The 15,501-nt window shown below is 42.3% G+C and overlaps 1 protein-coding gene across 3 annotated transcripts in view; it reads right to left on the bottom strand.

Moving 5' to 3' along the window:
* Window positions 1-5,868: 5,868 nt before the first annotated feature.
* PCSK5 (proprotein convertase subtilisin/kexin type 5) overlaps window positions 5,869-15,501 on the bottom strand; it is a 483,293-nt gene continuing 473,660 nt past the window's right edge. For all 3 annotated transcript variants that reach the window (XM_017892728.1, XM_017892730.1, XM_017892729.1), the window contains 2 exons: window positions 12,866-13,052; window positions 5,869-8,414 (listed from right to left, as the gene is read on the bottom strand). In XM_017892728.1, coding sequence (XP_017748217.1) covers window positions 8,005-8,414; window positions 12,866-13,052 — 597 coding nt within the window. In that variant the 3' untranslated portion in view covers window positions 5,869-8,004. The remainder of the gene's footprint in view (window positions 8,415-12,865; window positions 13,053-15,501) is intronic.

Below are 15,501 nucleotides of genomic sequence, written 5' to 3'. Positions count from 1 at the left end.
TTAAATGACACAGCAATGTCTGCACCAAGTCCAGAATTACACTGCTAGCCCCCAAAGTGGCTTCACTTGGTAACAGTAACTTAGAGGGATGGGAATTCTCCATCCTCAGTCGTGTTCTGATCTTGTATTATAATGCTCTCTTTCACAAACAGATGTTTGCTTCATCTAATAAGCCTTATATAATTTCCCTTGCAGGCTTGGATCAGTTTTTCTCAGTAAACACTTTTGTTAGAGTGATGTACATTCTTTTTTTTTAATTAAAAAAAAATTAAAAAAAATAGAAACGGGGTCTTGAGGATAGCATAGGTATTCTTAGCTGTTGGTGACCTACCAGCTACCCTGTCCTACCCTCCTCTTCCGTGATAATAAAAATTGGTTTTTATTCAGAGCTGCAAAGCCCCAGAAGATGAGTCATGATTTAATCTCATTACCCTTTATCACATAATTGCTTTCCAGCCTTCCTTACAGCTAAGTTTGGCCATGGAACCCAGTTCCATGGCTTCTACTCTTAGAAGGCACACATCTACAAGCATTTTCACATCTGTAATCACTCAGCAAATATTTGCCTTTGTACCATGTAGTGTGCTGGGCACTAGCACAGAGATGAACAAAACATCTGGTCATTAACTTTCTTTACCTTCATGACTTTTTTTTTTTTTTGCCTGTGTTTGAGAACAATACAAGGTGGCATTAGTGGCTTTAAAACCCCAAAATATAACCTGAAATTTTAATCTTGTGTATTCATTCTCAGAGTGCCTTGCTAAATTACATCTTGTTAATGTGTGGTGATGACGTTAGATATAAAGTCCATATAGGCCAAACATGCATTGATAGAAATTCTATTTCTTTTTTGATACAGTCTTATCCGTACTTCTTTTTTTTTTGGAGAGTATTTTGCTCTTTTGCCCAGGCTGGAGTAAAGTGGTGCAATCTCGGTTCACTGCAACCTCCGCCCCCTGGGTTCAAGTGATTCTCCTGCCTCAGCCTCCCTAGTAGCTGGGATTATAGGCACCCACCACCACATCTGGCTAATTTTAGTATTTTTAGGAGAGACGGGGTTTTGCCATGTTGGCCAGGCTGGTCTTGAACTCCTGACCTCAGGTGATCCACCCCCTTGGCTTCCCAAAGTGCTAGGATTACAAGCGTGAGCCATCGTGGCTGGTCTGTACTTCTTATGTGACAGTGTAAAATGAAGGCCACTATGTATTCAATTAATGGCATCTAAACTTGGTTCCTCACTTGGGTAGGACACGGAGCAGTTTCTTTTTTTGTGAATTCTAAAGCAAACCTTGTTAACTCTGAACAGATCTTGAGAGATCTAATGTCAGAAGTATGTATGGAGCACCTAAAGTCTTTACCTTCAGTTTTTCTAAATATTTTACCTCCAGTTGATGCCACCTCTGAATCCACATTTGGAAATTCATAATTCTTCAGATATTTTTTCTTTTATGGGGTAGAACCTCTCATGAATACTTTCTAGTGGGTTGAAACATAGTTACATAGCATTAATATTTACAGTCACCTAAACTTATTTCTTTGTTTACTGAGCCTCATCTCCGTGCCTCTAGATGAGATTGTGCACCTGAACTGAAGGCTCCCTTTAGGACCTCACTGGCATTGCCTTGTGGTGACTCACCATTTAGTAAATTCCACCCAGCTCAAACTAATCCCAAAATAGGGTTCAGGGATTACCGACAAAGGCTAGGCTAATTCGTTGCATAACAGCCGAGTGGTAGAGCAGAAAAAAACATGAATCGGAGAGTCCTAGATTCAAATTCCAGTTTGACCATTGCAGACACTTTGACTTAGAGCACGTTAAGTATCATCACTGAGCCTCCCTTCCTCATTCGTGAAGAGGGACCATATTACTCACCTTATAGCATTTGTGTTGTAAGGAGTCAATAAGGTCATCATACGAGTGAAGTGCCAAACACCGTGCCTGGCCCATAGATGTCATTAAACATGGTAGCTGTTTTCTCCTAACTATAAAGCAGCATCATTGTCTGCGGTAAATACCCGAAGTTCGTCATCTCACGCCAGGGAAATCGGGGATACGGACACAGAAGAAATGAGTTTAAGAGCAGAGATTTAACAGGGGGAAGAAAAAGACAATAGCTCTCTCTTGCAGAGAGAGAGGAGCGGCCGAGTGGGTCTTCCGGTTTCATGGTGAAATGCATGGGATTTTGTAGAGGAGCTTGAGGAGTTGGTGTCTGATTTACACAGGGCCTGAGAGGTTGGTCAGACCAGGTGTGCCATTTGCATAGTGTGCAAAGAAGATGGCTATCCCACCCTAATCTTTTATTATGCAGATGGGGTCTCTACCTGGCTGGTGCCATGTTGTCTGCTTTTTTTTACTGCACATGTGGTGACAAAGAAAAGGAAAAAGAGAACCTCCATGCTGAATATACCTGCCTTCCAGGTATCCCTTTTCTATTGGCATAGCCGCTGGCAGTTACCTATGGAGGTTTTTAGCTTGCTTATCTATGCCTGCACCTTGATTTTTTGGGCTGCTTTTTATTAAAAGGAAACCTTATCGAGGACTCTCTCACCCTTACTATCTGCCTAAATAATTTCTTTCTAGCTCCTGTGTCAACTAGATTGAAAGTTCCATGAGGCCTCAAATCTGATGGATCCCAGTTGCTGTTTTTCCAGTAACTAGAATAGTGCTGGGCACATGCTAGACACTTAACAAATACTTGGTAATTGATTGTTATAATTATTATCATAAAAGTCAGGTAAACTCCAGTGCCTTCTTCAAAGAATCCTGCCTCCATCCTCTTTTTCAAATTAAGTCCAAGCACAAATCTTTCCATGAAGCCACATCTGTATGCTCTAATTTGTAGCTATTTCATGCTTAACTGGCACCACCTCCTCCCCTCCTTACCGTTTACTGTCAGGGTTAAACAGGAGTGCACTGCATATACAACGTAGGGCCTAGACGATTTCTCCATATCTTTGAGTCTTGTCTTCTTAAAATTCAATTCTACCAGTCATTCTTGATTGTTAAGCAATTGCTGGGCAGTGTGCTGGGTTCTAGAAAAGAAACAGTAGCTGCCTATAGGAGTACCTAGTTTTTCAGTGGATACAGCTTTGTAATCTAACAATTACATCACAAGGTAATATGAAAAACTATATGCACAGAGTATCTAGGTAGCAGAGATGGGAGAAAGTGATTAACTTTCTCAAAAATCAGGTTATAAGGAAATGTGACTTTTCAAGGAAAGTTAGGAATTTTCCAGCTGGTTAAGGTGGGAGAAGAATATTCCAAGGAGAGTAAACAATATGTGCCCAAGGGCATGAGATAGCAGGATATTACTCTGGAGAACATAGAAGCAATTCAGTACTGTTGGAGCATAATGAAGAAGCTGGGAAGTAAGGAGGGGGCCAGGAAATTGAGGATGATAAGTTCAGAGACAGAGCCAGTGGCCATATGTAGCAAAGTTTTGAATGTCATAAACACCGTAGGTGATGAGGACCCCGGAATGGGATTATCTGAAGAAGTTTAGAAATGACCTTTGATGGCAGGGTAGAAAATACACCAGGAGAAGAAGTAAAAGAGATTAAAGCTGCACAATACTTCAGGAAGAAGTATGAGTGGTCTAGATGAGAAACACTGAGGGCCTGATGTGTAGCAGGACGAGCTGCAGACAAAACTCCTCAGACACAGAGTTAAAAAAGGAAGCAGTTTATTCCTCCAGGAGCATCGGTAAGACTCCTGTCTCAAGAGCCAAGCTCCCGAGTGAGCAATTCCTGTCCGTTTTAAGGGCTCACGACTCTAAGCGTGAGAGAGTCGTGATGGATTGAGCAAGCAGGGGGTACGTGACTGGGGGCTGCATGCACCAGTAATCAGAACAGAACAGAACAGGACAGGGATTTTCACAATGCTCTTCCATACAATGTCTGGAATCTATAGATAACATAACTGGTTAGTTCAGGGGTCAGTCTTTAACTATCAGGCCCAGGGCGTGGCACCGGGCTGTCTGCCTGTGGATTTCATTTCTGCCTTTTACTTTTTACTACTTCTTTCTTTGGAGGCAGAAATTGGGCATAAGACAATATGAGGGGTGGTCTCCTCCCTTAGACTGAGGCAGTGCTGATGAGACAGAAAGACAGATTAGCTGATTTTTAGGAGACAAAATTCAGAATTGATAAGGCTAGCTTGGACTTTGGGTGTAGGTAGATAAAAAGGAGAAAAACGTAGCACTGTTATTGTTGTGTATCTGTTACCCGGTAAAATGTAATGCTAATCGCATAAAAACGCTCAGAAATAGTTCTTTAATAAGTAAGTCTCCATAGCATTATCTGGTCTTGATTTAATTTTATTTCCAATTTTAAAATTACTTTCTATTAACTAGAACCTTCCATGCTTTATCCAGCCTCTTGGTGTGTTTCCAGTCTACAAGGATTCTCTTAATATTTCCAAGTGATTTACAAGCAGAAAACTAAAAGGTGACTTTGTTTTCCAACCATATGTTTATCTATTTAGATAGTCATTAGCATAGTATTCAAAAGCCATCTGAGAATGACATTTCATGACTAAAAACAAAGAAGGAAAGATGTCAAACCTCAATACACAAGCATGAACCTTCTTTTCATTGCAGGCCACATAGAGGAACACCACAATTTTTCTTAGTATTGAAGTTCATCTCAACCTCAACCAATCTTTAACTGTATATCATAAACACAGATTTTTTTTTTCATAGAAAACAATTTCTAGTTTACAGAAAGAAATGTCAAACTCGGCCGGGCGCGGTGGCTCAAGCCTGTAATCCCAGCACTTTGGGAGGCCGAGGCGGGCGGATCACGAGGTCAGGAGATCGAGACCATCCTGGCTAACACGGTGAAACCCCGTCTCTACTAAAAAAATACAAAAAACTAGCCGGGCAAGGTGGCGGGCGCTTGTAGTCCCAGCTACTCTGGAGGCTGAGGCAGGAGAATGGCGTAAACCCGGGAGGCGGAGCTTGCAGTGAGCTGAGATCCGGCCACTGCACTCCAGCCTGGGCGACAGAGCGAGACTCCGTCTCAAAAAAAAAAAAAAAAAAAAAGAAATGTCAAACTCAGTCTATCAGAGCTTTAGAATTATCACGGAAGATGAACAACAAAGTATAAACAAAATTGCTTGTTTTTGTAAGCTAACTGCAACTACAGAGATGAGAAAGTCTTCCATTGATATGATGGCTATCGTACATATACTTTTATATGTTTCTAAGGATTGAAAGGAGAACTATCAGGGCTTCAGATACATTTTGAAGAGATAATGTTATGTATTTATTTTGAGACAGGGTCTTAGCTCTGTCACTCAGGCTGAAGTGCAATAGCAAGATCACAGTTCACTGCAGCCTCGAGCTCCAGGGTTCAAGTGATCCTTCCACCTCAGCCTCCTGAGTAGCTGAGACTACAGGCACTTGCCACCATGCCTGGCTGATTTTTAAAATTTGTAGACACGGGGGTCTCACTATGTTGCACAAGGCTGATGTCCAACTCCTGGGCTCAAGCAATCCTCCTGCCTCAGTCTCCCAAAGTGCTGGGGTTACAGGCACGAGCCACCACTCCTGACAAGGAGATAATTTTATTTATTTATTTAGCTATTTTTTTTGAGCCAGAGTCTTGCTCTGTCACCCAGGCTGGAGTGAACTGGTGCCATCTCAGCTCACTGCAACATTTGCCTCCCGGGCTCAAGTGATTCGCCTGCCTCAGCCTCCTGAGTAGCTGGGATTACAGGTGTGCACCAACATGCCCAGCTTTTTATTGTATTTTTAGTAGAGATGGGGTTTTACCATGTTGGCCAAGCTGGTCTCGAACTCCTGACCTCAGGTGATCTGCCTGCCTCAGTCTCCCAAAGTGCTGGGATTACAGGTATGAGCCACCATGCCTGGCCAAGGAGATAATTTTAAATGATCAAAATTTTTGAGGGCATATCATACATGTACACATATGATCTCTGAAAAGTGTTTTAAAGATAAAGTCAGCAAAGTATAGCCTGTTGGCCAAATCCGACCCACCACCTGTTCTTGTAATGCTGTTAATTAAGAATAGTTCTTGCATTTTAAAATTTTTAAAAGGTTGAAAAAAGTCAAAAGAAGAATAAAATTATCTGAAATTCAAATTTCAGTGTCCATAAATAAGGTTTTATTGAACCACAGTTCACTCATCCATTATGTACCAGCTGCATTCATGCTACAATAGCAAAGCTGAGTGGTTCTGACAAGACTTTCTGGCCAAGAAAGCCTAATGTACTTACTAGCTGGCTCTTTCCAGAGACTGTTTGTCAGCCCTGTTTTAAGAGCTTTCCTCTAAAGAAACAAGCCTTTAGTAAACTGAAGACTTCTTCATAAAGATTTTCTGTGTCAGTGATACATAATGTTAAAAAAAGAAAATGCATGAATTTAGTAAAGATAAAATTGATATTATAGACTAAAATAATAGGCTTGCCTTTATATTTAGGATGCTTATTTTCCCACCTTATGTCAGTAGCATAGTTACAAGAACACATGCTTTAGGGTGGTCATTCTTTTTTCTTGAATCTTGATGAGCTTTGCATGACCTTGGGCTAGTTATCTAACCTCTATCTAGTAAGCCTTAGGTTTCCTACGAGAACAGAATAATAGCCATACTAACCTCATGGGAGTATGGTAAGTACCAAAATGGGTAAGTGGGGTGTTTTTTGGGGGGAATTACTTAGCTTGTTATCTGGTAGTAGGTGTGCAACAGATTATAATTATCATCATTCTCTGAAAATGTCACTTTTGCTTTCTGGTGCTCCATTCCTAGTACTGCCTGTAAGGTCTGCTTTGACAAGGAAATCTGTAAGACCCTGCCAACATCATTTTGCATAGCAAGAGCCCCTCTCTGTGTTACAATCTGGAGAAAAACTGTCCTCAGGTACATGAATCCAAGAACACACTTGACAGAAGAATGGAAAAAGGGAAGCCTAGGAAGTCTAGAAACAAAAATCATAGTGATGAGCGGTGCTGGAATGCTGATGAGCAGCCAGAGTACAGCTTGTGAGCAGCATATTGGGATTTTTTTTTTCCACGTTAGACTCTATTCCAACTCTTTCTATGGAGAGCCCACGGTTTTGTGATGGGTTGTCGATGAAGGAAAGCTCTGAATTTTTTAGAGTAGATGAAGTGTTTGTCATTTTATTCCATTTTATGTTAGGTTAACACTGCCATTTTTCTTTTATTATGTGATGTCTTAGCTGATGACATCCCAGGCGACTCCCAGGCGAAAAGTACCCAGAAAATCACGAGAGTGCAGTTCCTGGAAACTCAGTCATTTCTTTCTCGCTGGGCTTGTTCTGCCATTAGAATTGTTGTGACTGTGGATTCCTGCGGAGGAACTAGGGCCTGGGGACCTCATGACTCCTCAGCTCTGATGCACCTTCTCTTTTCTTCCCTTATCTCAAGTAGGTCCTGAGCAGCCCAGCCCAGGTGGTCTCTTCTGCTCACCAGGGGTGGCCTGGAGTCAACTGATAAGAGCCCTCTTTTCTTGGCCGGTACAAAACAAATCTCTGCCTAAAGACAGCTAAAGGGGAGAAAAACACCACCAAACCAACAACTCCTTTGTACCTCCATTATCCCCAGAATTAGATAAAGAAAAGTTAGAACACCAGGAGGCAGCAGACACCTCCACAATGCAGCTTGGAAACAGAATTTCTGTAGATCTACTGTCCTTTTTTTTTTTCAATCACACAGAAGAGTTTGTACAAATCTCATTTGTTTTCACTTCCTGCATTTTTGTGTCTTGACACATTATTTTGAGGAAAATTCCTCTGAATTTTATGCTTGCTCTTCAATTACGGTTGAACAGGAACTGTTAATTGAGTTTAGCCACTCAAAAGAACAAAGTATTTCATCATTCTTACGTATTCTGGTTGGATTCATGGTTAAAGAAGACAAATAGAAACACTCACACATCAGCCTGGTGTGGGGATAAAACCAAAAACAGTGATGCTCACAGGCATGCCTGAGAGTGGAATGGTGGTGGTGGGGGGGTGCCTGTTTACTGGTAGTAGGAGTAACTCTCATCATCGTATTCCAGCTCATCTTCGTCATCGTCATCCAGCAGCCCATACTTAAATTTCCGGTAGACTGTGCCATCCTGGCCCATGTAGACGATGTCATCATCATCATCCTCATCATAGTCCCGATCCCTGTACTCAATCACCTGATCCTCTTCAAAGCTGGTGCTCTCTCCATAGCTGCTCTTATAGGAGGAGTAAGACTTGTTGGGGTCGGCCAGCTTTTCATAGCCGGCCTTTGCTGCTGGCTGGACTCGGCCACGAGATTTCTTCCACACGACCACAGCTGCCCCGAGCAGAAGCACCAGCATCACAGAGGAGGTGATGAATAGAGCTGTCTTGAAGTGCTCAGCGGCAGGCCTAACTTTGCTCGTTCGAAGGATGCACTCTTCTGTTGGAAGAAGACCCCAAAGGAAGAGGCAAGAGGGAAAAAGTGGAAGAAACAGAATAGAGAAAATTAGATTCTGAAGTAAAGAATTTCACCTTTATTTTAAAAATTGAAAATGGTAGAATCACTGTCTCTGATTTTCCTCTTTTTTAATTTTAATTTTAATTTTTTGTAGAGACAGCTTCTCACTATGTTGCCCTGGCTGGTCTCAAACTCTTGGGCTCAAGAGATCCTCCCATCTCGGTCTCCCAAAGTGCTGGGATTACAGGCGTGAACCACCGCACCCGGCCTGTCTCTAATTTTCCTAGAAGGCATACCACTGTATAAAATTGGAGTATATACCCCATGAGAATCCTAGCCTATGTCTGATGAAGCCAATAAATCCTTCTATAAAGAAGGTCAGTTTGCCATCCAAAGGGAGTTCCCTTATCCCCGTACCTCATAGGTCAGTCACCAAGTGTCCAACCTTATCAACTGATTCTTCTATTTCCCTCCTAAGAAAATATTTCATCTTGGACCAAGCTTTAGTTATTGCTAAATGCTCTATTTTCTTTCCCAATTCCAACTTCTTTTCTAAGACTGAGTCCTCTCCCAAGGTACCCTTAAGCCTGGGCCAAGACGACTGTCCCACCACTTAAGGGCAAGAGCAGATAATTTATAAAACTACTGACTCCGAGAGCCATGTGGGGCCTTAGAAATTACTTAGGCCAATTTGTTGTTTGACAGTTGAGGAAACTAAAGTCCATAGAGAGGAAGTGAATTGTCACATTGTCGGAGACAAGAGTTCAAATCCAGCAATCAGAATTCAAATCCAGGAATCCTAGCTCCATGCTACAGTCTAAAGACATTAGGACAAAAGGCTCTAACAAGTGTTCTTTGGCTTCTTAGAGTTTTGTGCTCCTAGTCTGGCAGAAAAAGAAGTACCATCTTTAAATCCTATCAACTTGAATGATAGGGAATTTTTTTCTATTATTATTAAGAGTTTTTTTTTTTTTGAGATGGAGTATCGCTCTGTCACCCAGGGTGGAGTGCCATAGCACAATAGCTCGGCTTACTGCAGCCTCTGTCTCCCAAGCTCAAGCAATTCTCGTGCCTTAGCCTCCTGTGTAGCTGGGACTACAGGTGCACAACACATGCCTTGCTAACTTTTGTATTTTTAGTAGAGATGGGGTTTCACCATGTTGGCCAGGCTGGTCTTGAATTCCTGACCTCAGGTGATCCACCCTTGGCCTCCCAAAGTGCTGGGGTATGAGCCACCACACCCAGCCATTATTAAGAGTTTTGAAATCCAGAGCTCCGACCCTTTTCATCCATCAGCCTTTGTTTTGATGCCTTGACTGAGAATATGGAGTAACCAAAACAGTTTTATGGAAGGAAAGATTCAACTGTAACTTTAGTGATGAGGATGAGCTCATTTTTCTTACTTATTCATTTATCCAGGTGGTATGATTTGGGTAGTATGTCTATTTTTTTTCTATTCTTTAACCCACCACATGGGAATATGAAAGAACCAGAGAAAAAACTATCAGGCCATGTTAGATGTACAAGCTGAGATACATGTAGGTTTTTTATAAATATTTGTTGAACCTCTTGGATCTCTCTTGTTCAGGGGATAATTTCATGAACAATTCTAGGTACATTCTACACACTAGATAAATAAATATAACACTGCTGCCAAGGTGCAATGATTTTTGCTTATTAAATATTGACCAATTAGATCTGATTCATCATGACTATGTATTTCTCTTTCTTTTTTGCTAGTGAGAAACAAGTTTTCTATTTTATCATAATTTTCATTCTCATGGGAGTTTACCTATCAAGCCGAGTTTCTTCTTCTAAAGTAACAGCTCTATCATTATTACATTCATCATTATTAGCAAGTTCAGCATAGAATTTTTCCCTGGAGAAAACATTAAAGCATTGGAGAGATTGATAAGCAATCTGTGTGTGGTACTGTGAGATAAACACTGCCTGAAGCAGTAGAATCAATATAAAAACCTTTCGATGTTGTTTCAGTTACTAGGGTGCCATATGCAGTCATGGCTTGCTTACTATTCTCCATCCCAGATCTGCAGAGTCAGGGTTAGCCTTTGTGATATGGTTTCTTTGAAGGGGCAGAGTGTCTCTGTAAAGAAGGATCAGGTAATCAAGAGCATTTAGACTTTTGCAGATTGCCGCAGGTGGCTCTTCAAGAGCTGCAGGGGGACCAGAAAAGCTGACAAGATAGTTCTTAGTTGGAACAGGCTTTCAGAAACTCTGCATGCAACATGCACAAACTTCTGGTTTCATTTAAAGGCTTTAATGTTGTGAGGGTTATTATTCTTAGCTGACACAGAATGGATACGAGCAACCAGACCCTGAAGGTAGGTGTGTCTGAAGAACAGGGAAAACCAGCTGCTCATGGGGTTGGGAAAGCTGAAAGAAGGAAAACGTTTTTGGAAAGATGATACTTAAAACCCAACTGAAAATGCTGATCAAGCCAGGTGCAGTGGTTCATGCCTGTAATCCCAGCACTTTGGGAGGTTGAGGCGGGCGGATCACCTGAGGTCAGGAGTTCGAGACCACTCTGGCCAACATGGTGAAACCTGTCTCTACTAAAAATACAAAAATTAGCCAAGTGTGGTGGCGCATGCTTGTAATCCAAGCTACTCTGGAGGCTAAGACAGGAGAATCGCTTGAACCTAGGAGACAGAGGTTGCAGTGAGCCGAGATTGTGCCATTGCACTACACCCTGGGTGAGAGTGAGATTCCATCAAAAAAAAAAAAAAAAAAAGATGAAAAGAAAGGAAGAAAGAAAGAAGATGAAAGGGAGGAAGGAAGGAAAGAAGGAAGAAGAAAGGAAGGAAAGAAAGAAGGAAGGTAAAGAAAGAAAAAAGAAAAAGAAAGAAAGAAAGAGAAAGAAAGAAAAAAAGAAAGAAAGAAAAAAGAAAGAAAGAGAAAGAAAGAAAGAAAATGCTGATCAAAATAAAAAAGAAGTGGCTGGTAGCAGTTATGGGTCTGGGATTTTCTTTTTTCTTTTTTCTTTTTTTTTTTTTGAGATGGAGGTTCACTCTTCTTGCCCAGTCTGGAGTGCAGTGGCGTGATCTCGACTCATTGCAACCTCTGCCTCCCAGGTTCAAGTAAGTCTTCTGCCTCAGCCTCCCTAGTAGCTGGGATTACAGGCATGTGCCACCACGCCCGGCTAATTTTGTATTTTTAGTAGAGACAGGGTTTCTCCATGTTGGTCAGGCTGGTCTCGAACTCCCGACCTCAGGTGATCCACCCGCCTAGGCCTCCCAAAGTGCTGGGATTATAGGCGTGAGCCAACGTGCCCGGCCTGGGTCTGGGATTTTCTTTACTTACAAATGGACCAACTCAGAAATGTGGCATCTCTTTTTGTAGGTGAATGTTACTTCTAGATCCCAAGGAAATGATCTACTTCTGGCCTAGAGAGTATATTTTAAGAATATATGTATATGTTTTTTTTTTTTTTTTTTTTTTTTTTTTAGAAAAAATCACTCAGTTTGAGATTTTTCTAAGTTTATGACCAACGAGAACCAAGTACCCACATGGATGGGGTTAGTTAGACTTGAGGATAGCTGAGGGACTGGAAATTGGTAAGGGGGTTTTGCTTCTTCTTACCCTTCAATAAAAATTCATTTCTAAAACGTCATAAGTCTCTAATGAGAGGCCCAGGTTTTGGCTGACTTTCATAGAATGATTCTTCAACAGAACCAAGATAATATTGACATCAGCTTCCTTGATAGTTGATTCTTTTCCTTTTTTCCCAGGAGGGAAGAATAAAAAAAGGAACAAAGTAATTCATAAAGATAAAATGCTAGCTCTACTTGAGTTCTAGTCTTGGAGGCAAGCAGAGTATCTAATTCCAGATGAACCATTTTTTTTAAAAAAATTGAGACAGCATCTTGCTCTGTCACCCAGGCTGAAGTGCAGTGGTGTGATCTCGGCTCACTGCAATCTTTGCCTCCTGGGCTCAAGAGATCCTCCCACCTCAGCCTTCTGAATAGCTGGGACTACAGGCATGCACCACCACGCCCAGCTAATTTTTGTATTTTTAGTAGAGATGGAGTTTTGCCATGTTGCTCAGGCTGGTCTCAAGCTCCTAGACTCAAGCGATCTGTCCGCTTCACCCTCCCAAAGTGCTAGGATTACTTACAGGCATGAGCCAATGCGCCTAGTCTCCAGATGAAACTTTTAATGTTGGTGTGGACTTGGGCATGTGAATCAAACTCTTTGAGCCTCAGTCTCCTCATCTATAAAATGGGACTGATAATCTCTACTTGTGAAGTGAGACAATGGACATGAAGTTTCAAGTACAGTAGGCCCATAGTAGGCACTCAATAAAAAGGTAGCCATATTGATTCTCCTAAATTTTCCATCCCCCCTCCCTCTGCTCCCATTGGCTTCCTGAGGACATGCCCTTCATCTGCAGGCTGCTCTTGCTCTCCCCTCACCCGTGGTGTCCTGGCAGTCACAGCACTCCTGGGCACTGGTGGGATCGGAGGTGTTGCAGCAGTGGAGGCAGCGGCTGTCGTCCATGTGCAGCACCAGGTTGGCGGGGCACAAGGTGCAGTTCTTGGCCCCTGGTCCCTTGCATTCCATGCAGCTCTCGTGGCATTTTTCACAGTTAAACTTCTCTCCCTGTTAAGAGCAATCAAGAGGTTCCGTCTGAGTGCAGAGGGATTAACAAAGCACTGGAGTTCCCAGATGGTATTTCATCTTGTCTCCATAAGGAGGGAGGTATGTGGGGGACAGCAGAAGAATGGTGTGTTCTGAGCCCAATTTAATTGTGCTGGGTGAAAGAACCAACTGTCTGTGATGGGGTGGAATCATGGCTGTGCCCTGCCCTTTGAGATCTGCTAATAACAGTGGGAGAACAGACGTCTAGAACAGTTTGAGTTAGGAGCTGACAGCTCCTGTGCTCAAGGACAGCTCCTGTGCTTAAGGACAGCTCAGGTCAAGGACTAGTTTTGTCTGGCCCACACTGTTGACTTTCAGTTTAAAATATTTTGCATTCATTTCCCACATCTCAAAAGTGAGATATTTCACATGTAAATTCATTCCTAATTTCTCTTTAGAAACTAGAAGACCTGTCAACACTGGATTCGTCACTCCCACGTGGCAATGTCCCCCCTTTCCACTCTTCTATTTGACACAATTCCCAGCACTTGCTATGATGTCACCAACGTGTAGGTGATACATCAATTTCCACTGTCCTTCAAGCTTCAAGCTTACACTGTGGTTTTCTTTGACCCAGCATTTATGTTTGTGACCTGCTTGGCCCTCTGTGGTTATTGGATGATTGTGGTCAGGCCCCAGAATAATGTAGATTGTGGCTGTGTAGCTCAAGTAGTTAAATCTCTTTAGGAAGAGAGTGGAGAGATGAGAAGAAAGTGGCTTCCCTCCTGACAAGTTGCTCCTTGACTGGTGCTGGAAACGTGGGTTAGGGAAGATGCCTTCCTGTTTTACTTCTGTAACTTTGGAAGTATGGTATGACAGAAAAAGAAGAAGGAATGGAAATTGCTTTTGTTGAGCACCTTGGCATGTTTCAGGCACTGACAAGGTGCTTTCTCAGCTGTTACTATCTCATTGAATCCTACATCTCACCTATTATCTCATCCTTCAGGTTTAATCCCAGCTTTGTTACTTACCACTCACATAATTTTTTTTTTTTTTTTTGAGACAGGGGCTTACTTTATTGCCCACGCTGGAGTGCACTGGTGTGATCGGATTCAAGCAATCTTCCTGCTTCGGCCCCACATATAGCTGAGACTACAGGCACACACCACCATGTCCAGCTAATTTTCCTTTTTTGTAATTTTTGTAGAGATGGGGTTTCACCATGTTGCCCAGGCTGTACTCATATAATCTTTAACACATTATTTAACCTCTTTGAGCCTCAGTTTCTCTAAACTGTAATGAGGGCTGTTGCCAGAATTTAAAGAGAACTCATATGTACATATATTAGTTTGTGTTAATTTCATCATGGGGAAATTTACTAATTTTCTAAAGTTTCAAAACACAATCAAGAAATTTATGGTCTTGCCGGGTGCGGTGGCTCACACCTGTAATCCTAGCACTTTGGGAGGCTGAGGTGGGTGAATGGCTCGAGCCTAGGAGTTCGAGACCAGCCTGGGCAACATGGCGAGACCCCGTTTCTACTAAAAATACAAAAATTTAGCTGGGCATGGTTGTCAGAGGCATTTGAACCAGAGTAACTCCATCTTGAATAGGGGCTGGGTAAAATAAGGCTGAAACTTACTGAGCTACATTCCTAGATGGTTAGGCATTCTAAGTTACAGGATGAGATAGGATGTCGGCACAAGATACAAGTCATAAAGGCCTTGCTGATAAAACATCTTGCAGTAAACAGCCAGCCAAAACCCACCTAAACCAAGATAGCAATGAGAGTGACCTCTCGTGGTTCTCACTGCTACACTCCTACCAGCGCCATGACAGTTTACAAATACCATGGCAACGTCAGGAAGTTACCCTATATGGTCTAAAAAGGGAAGCCATGAATAATCCATCCTTTGTTTAGCATATCATTAAGAAATAACCATAAAGATGGGCAAGCAGCAGCCCTCACAGCTGCTGTGTCTATGCAGTAGCCATTCTTTTATTCCTCTACTTTCTTAATAAACTTGCTTTCACTTTGCCCTATGGTTTTGCCCTGAATTCTTTCTTGTGTGAGATCCAAGAACCCTCTTTTGGAGTCTGGATTGGGACCCCTTTCCAGTAGCATCTTTCTGGCAACCACAGAAGTGACAATAGTGAGGAAACTCCCAACCCAAAGGCTAACTTTGGGTAAGTGGTGGGGACCAGTGACATGGTAGTCCCAGCTATTCAGGAGGCTGAGTTGGCAGGATCACCTGAGCCCAGGAGGTCAAAGCTGCAGTGAACTGTAATTGTGCCACTGCACTCCAGCCTGGGTGACAGAGTGAGATCCCGGCTTAAAAAAAAAAAAATATGGTCTCAAAATCCATGGCAAATGAATCCTCATTTTTTTCCTTCCTTCCTTCCTCCTTCCTTCCTTCTTTCCTTCCTTCCTTCCTTCCTTCCTTCCTTCCTTCCTTCCTTCCTTCCTTCC

The sequence above is a fragment of the Rhinopithecus bieti genome, unplaced genomic scaffold, assembly GCF_001698545.2.
Source record: "Rhinopithecus bieti isolate Rb0 unplaced genomic scaffold, ASM169854v2 scaffold_19708, whole genome shotgun sequence".
NCBI lineage: Eukaryota > Metazoa > Chordata > Mammalia > Primates > Cercopithecidae > Rhinopithecus > Rhinopithecus bieti.
Note: the sequence above shows the minus strand (reverse complement) of the source record. Positions and strands in the feature narration are given on the sequence as shown.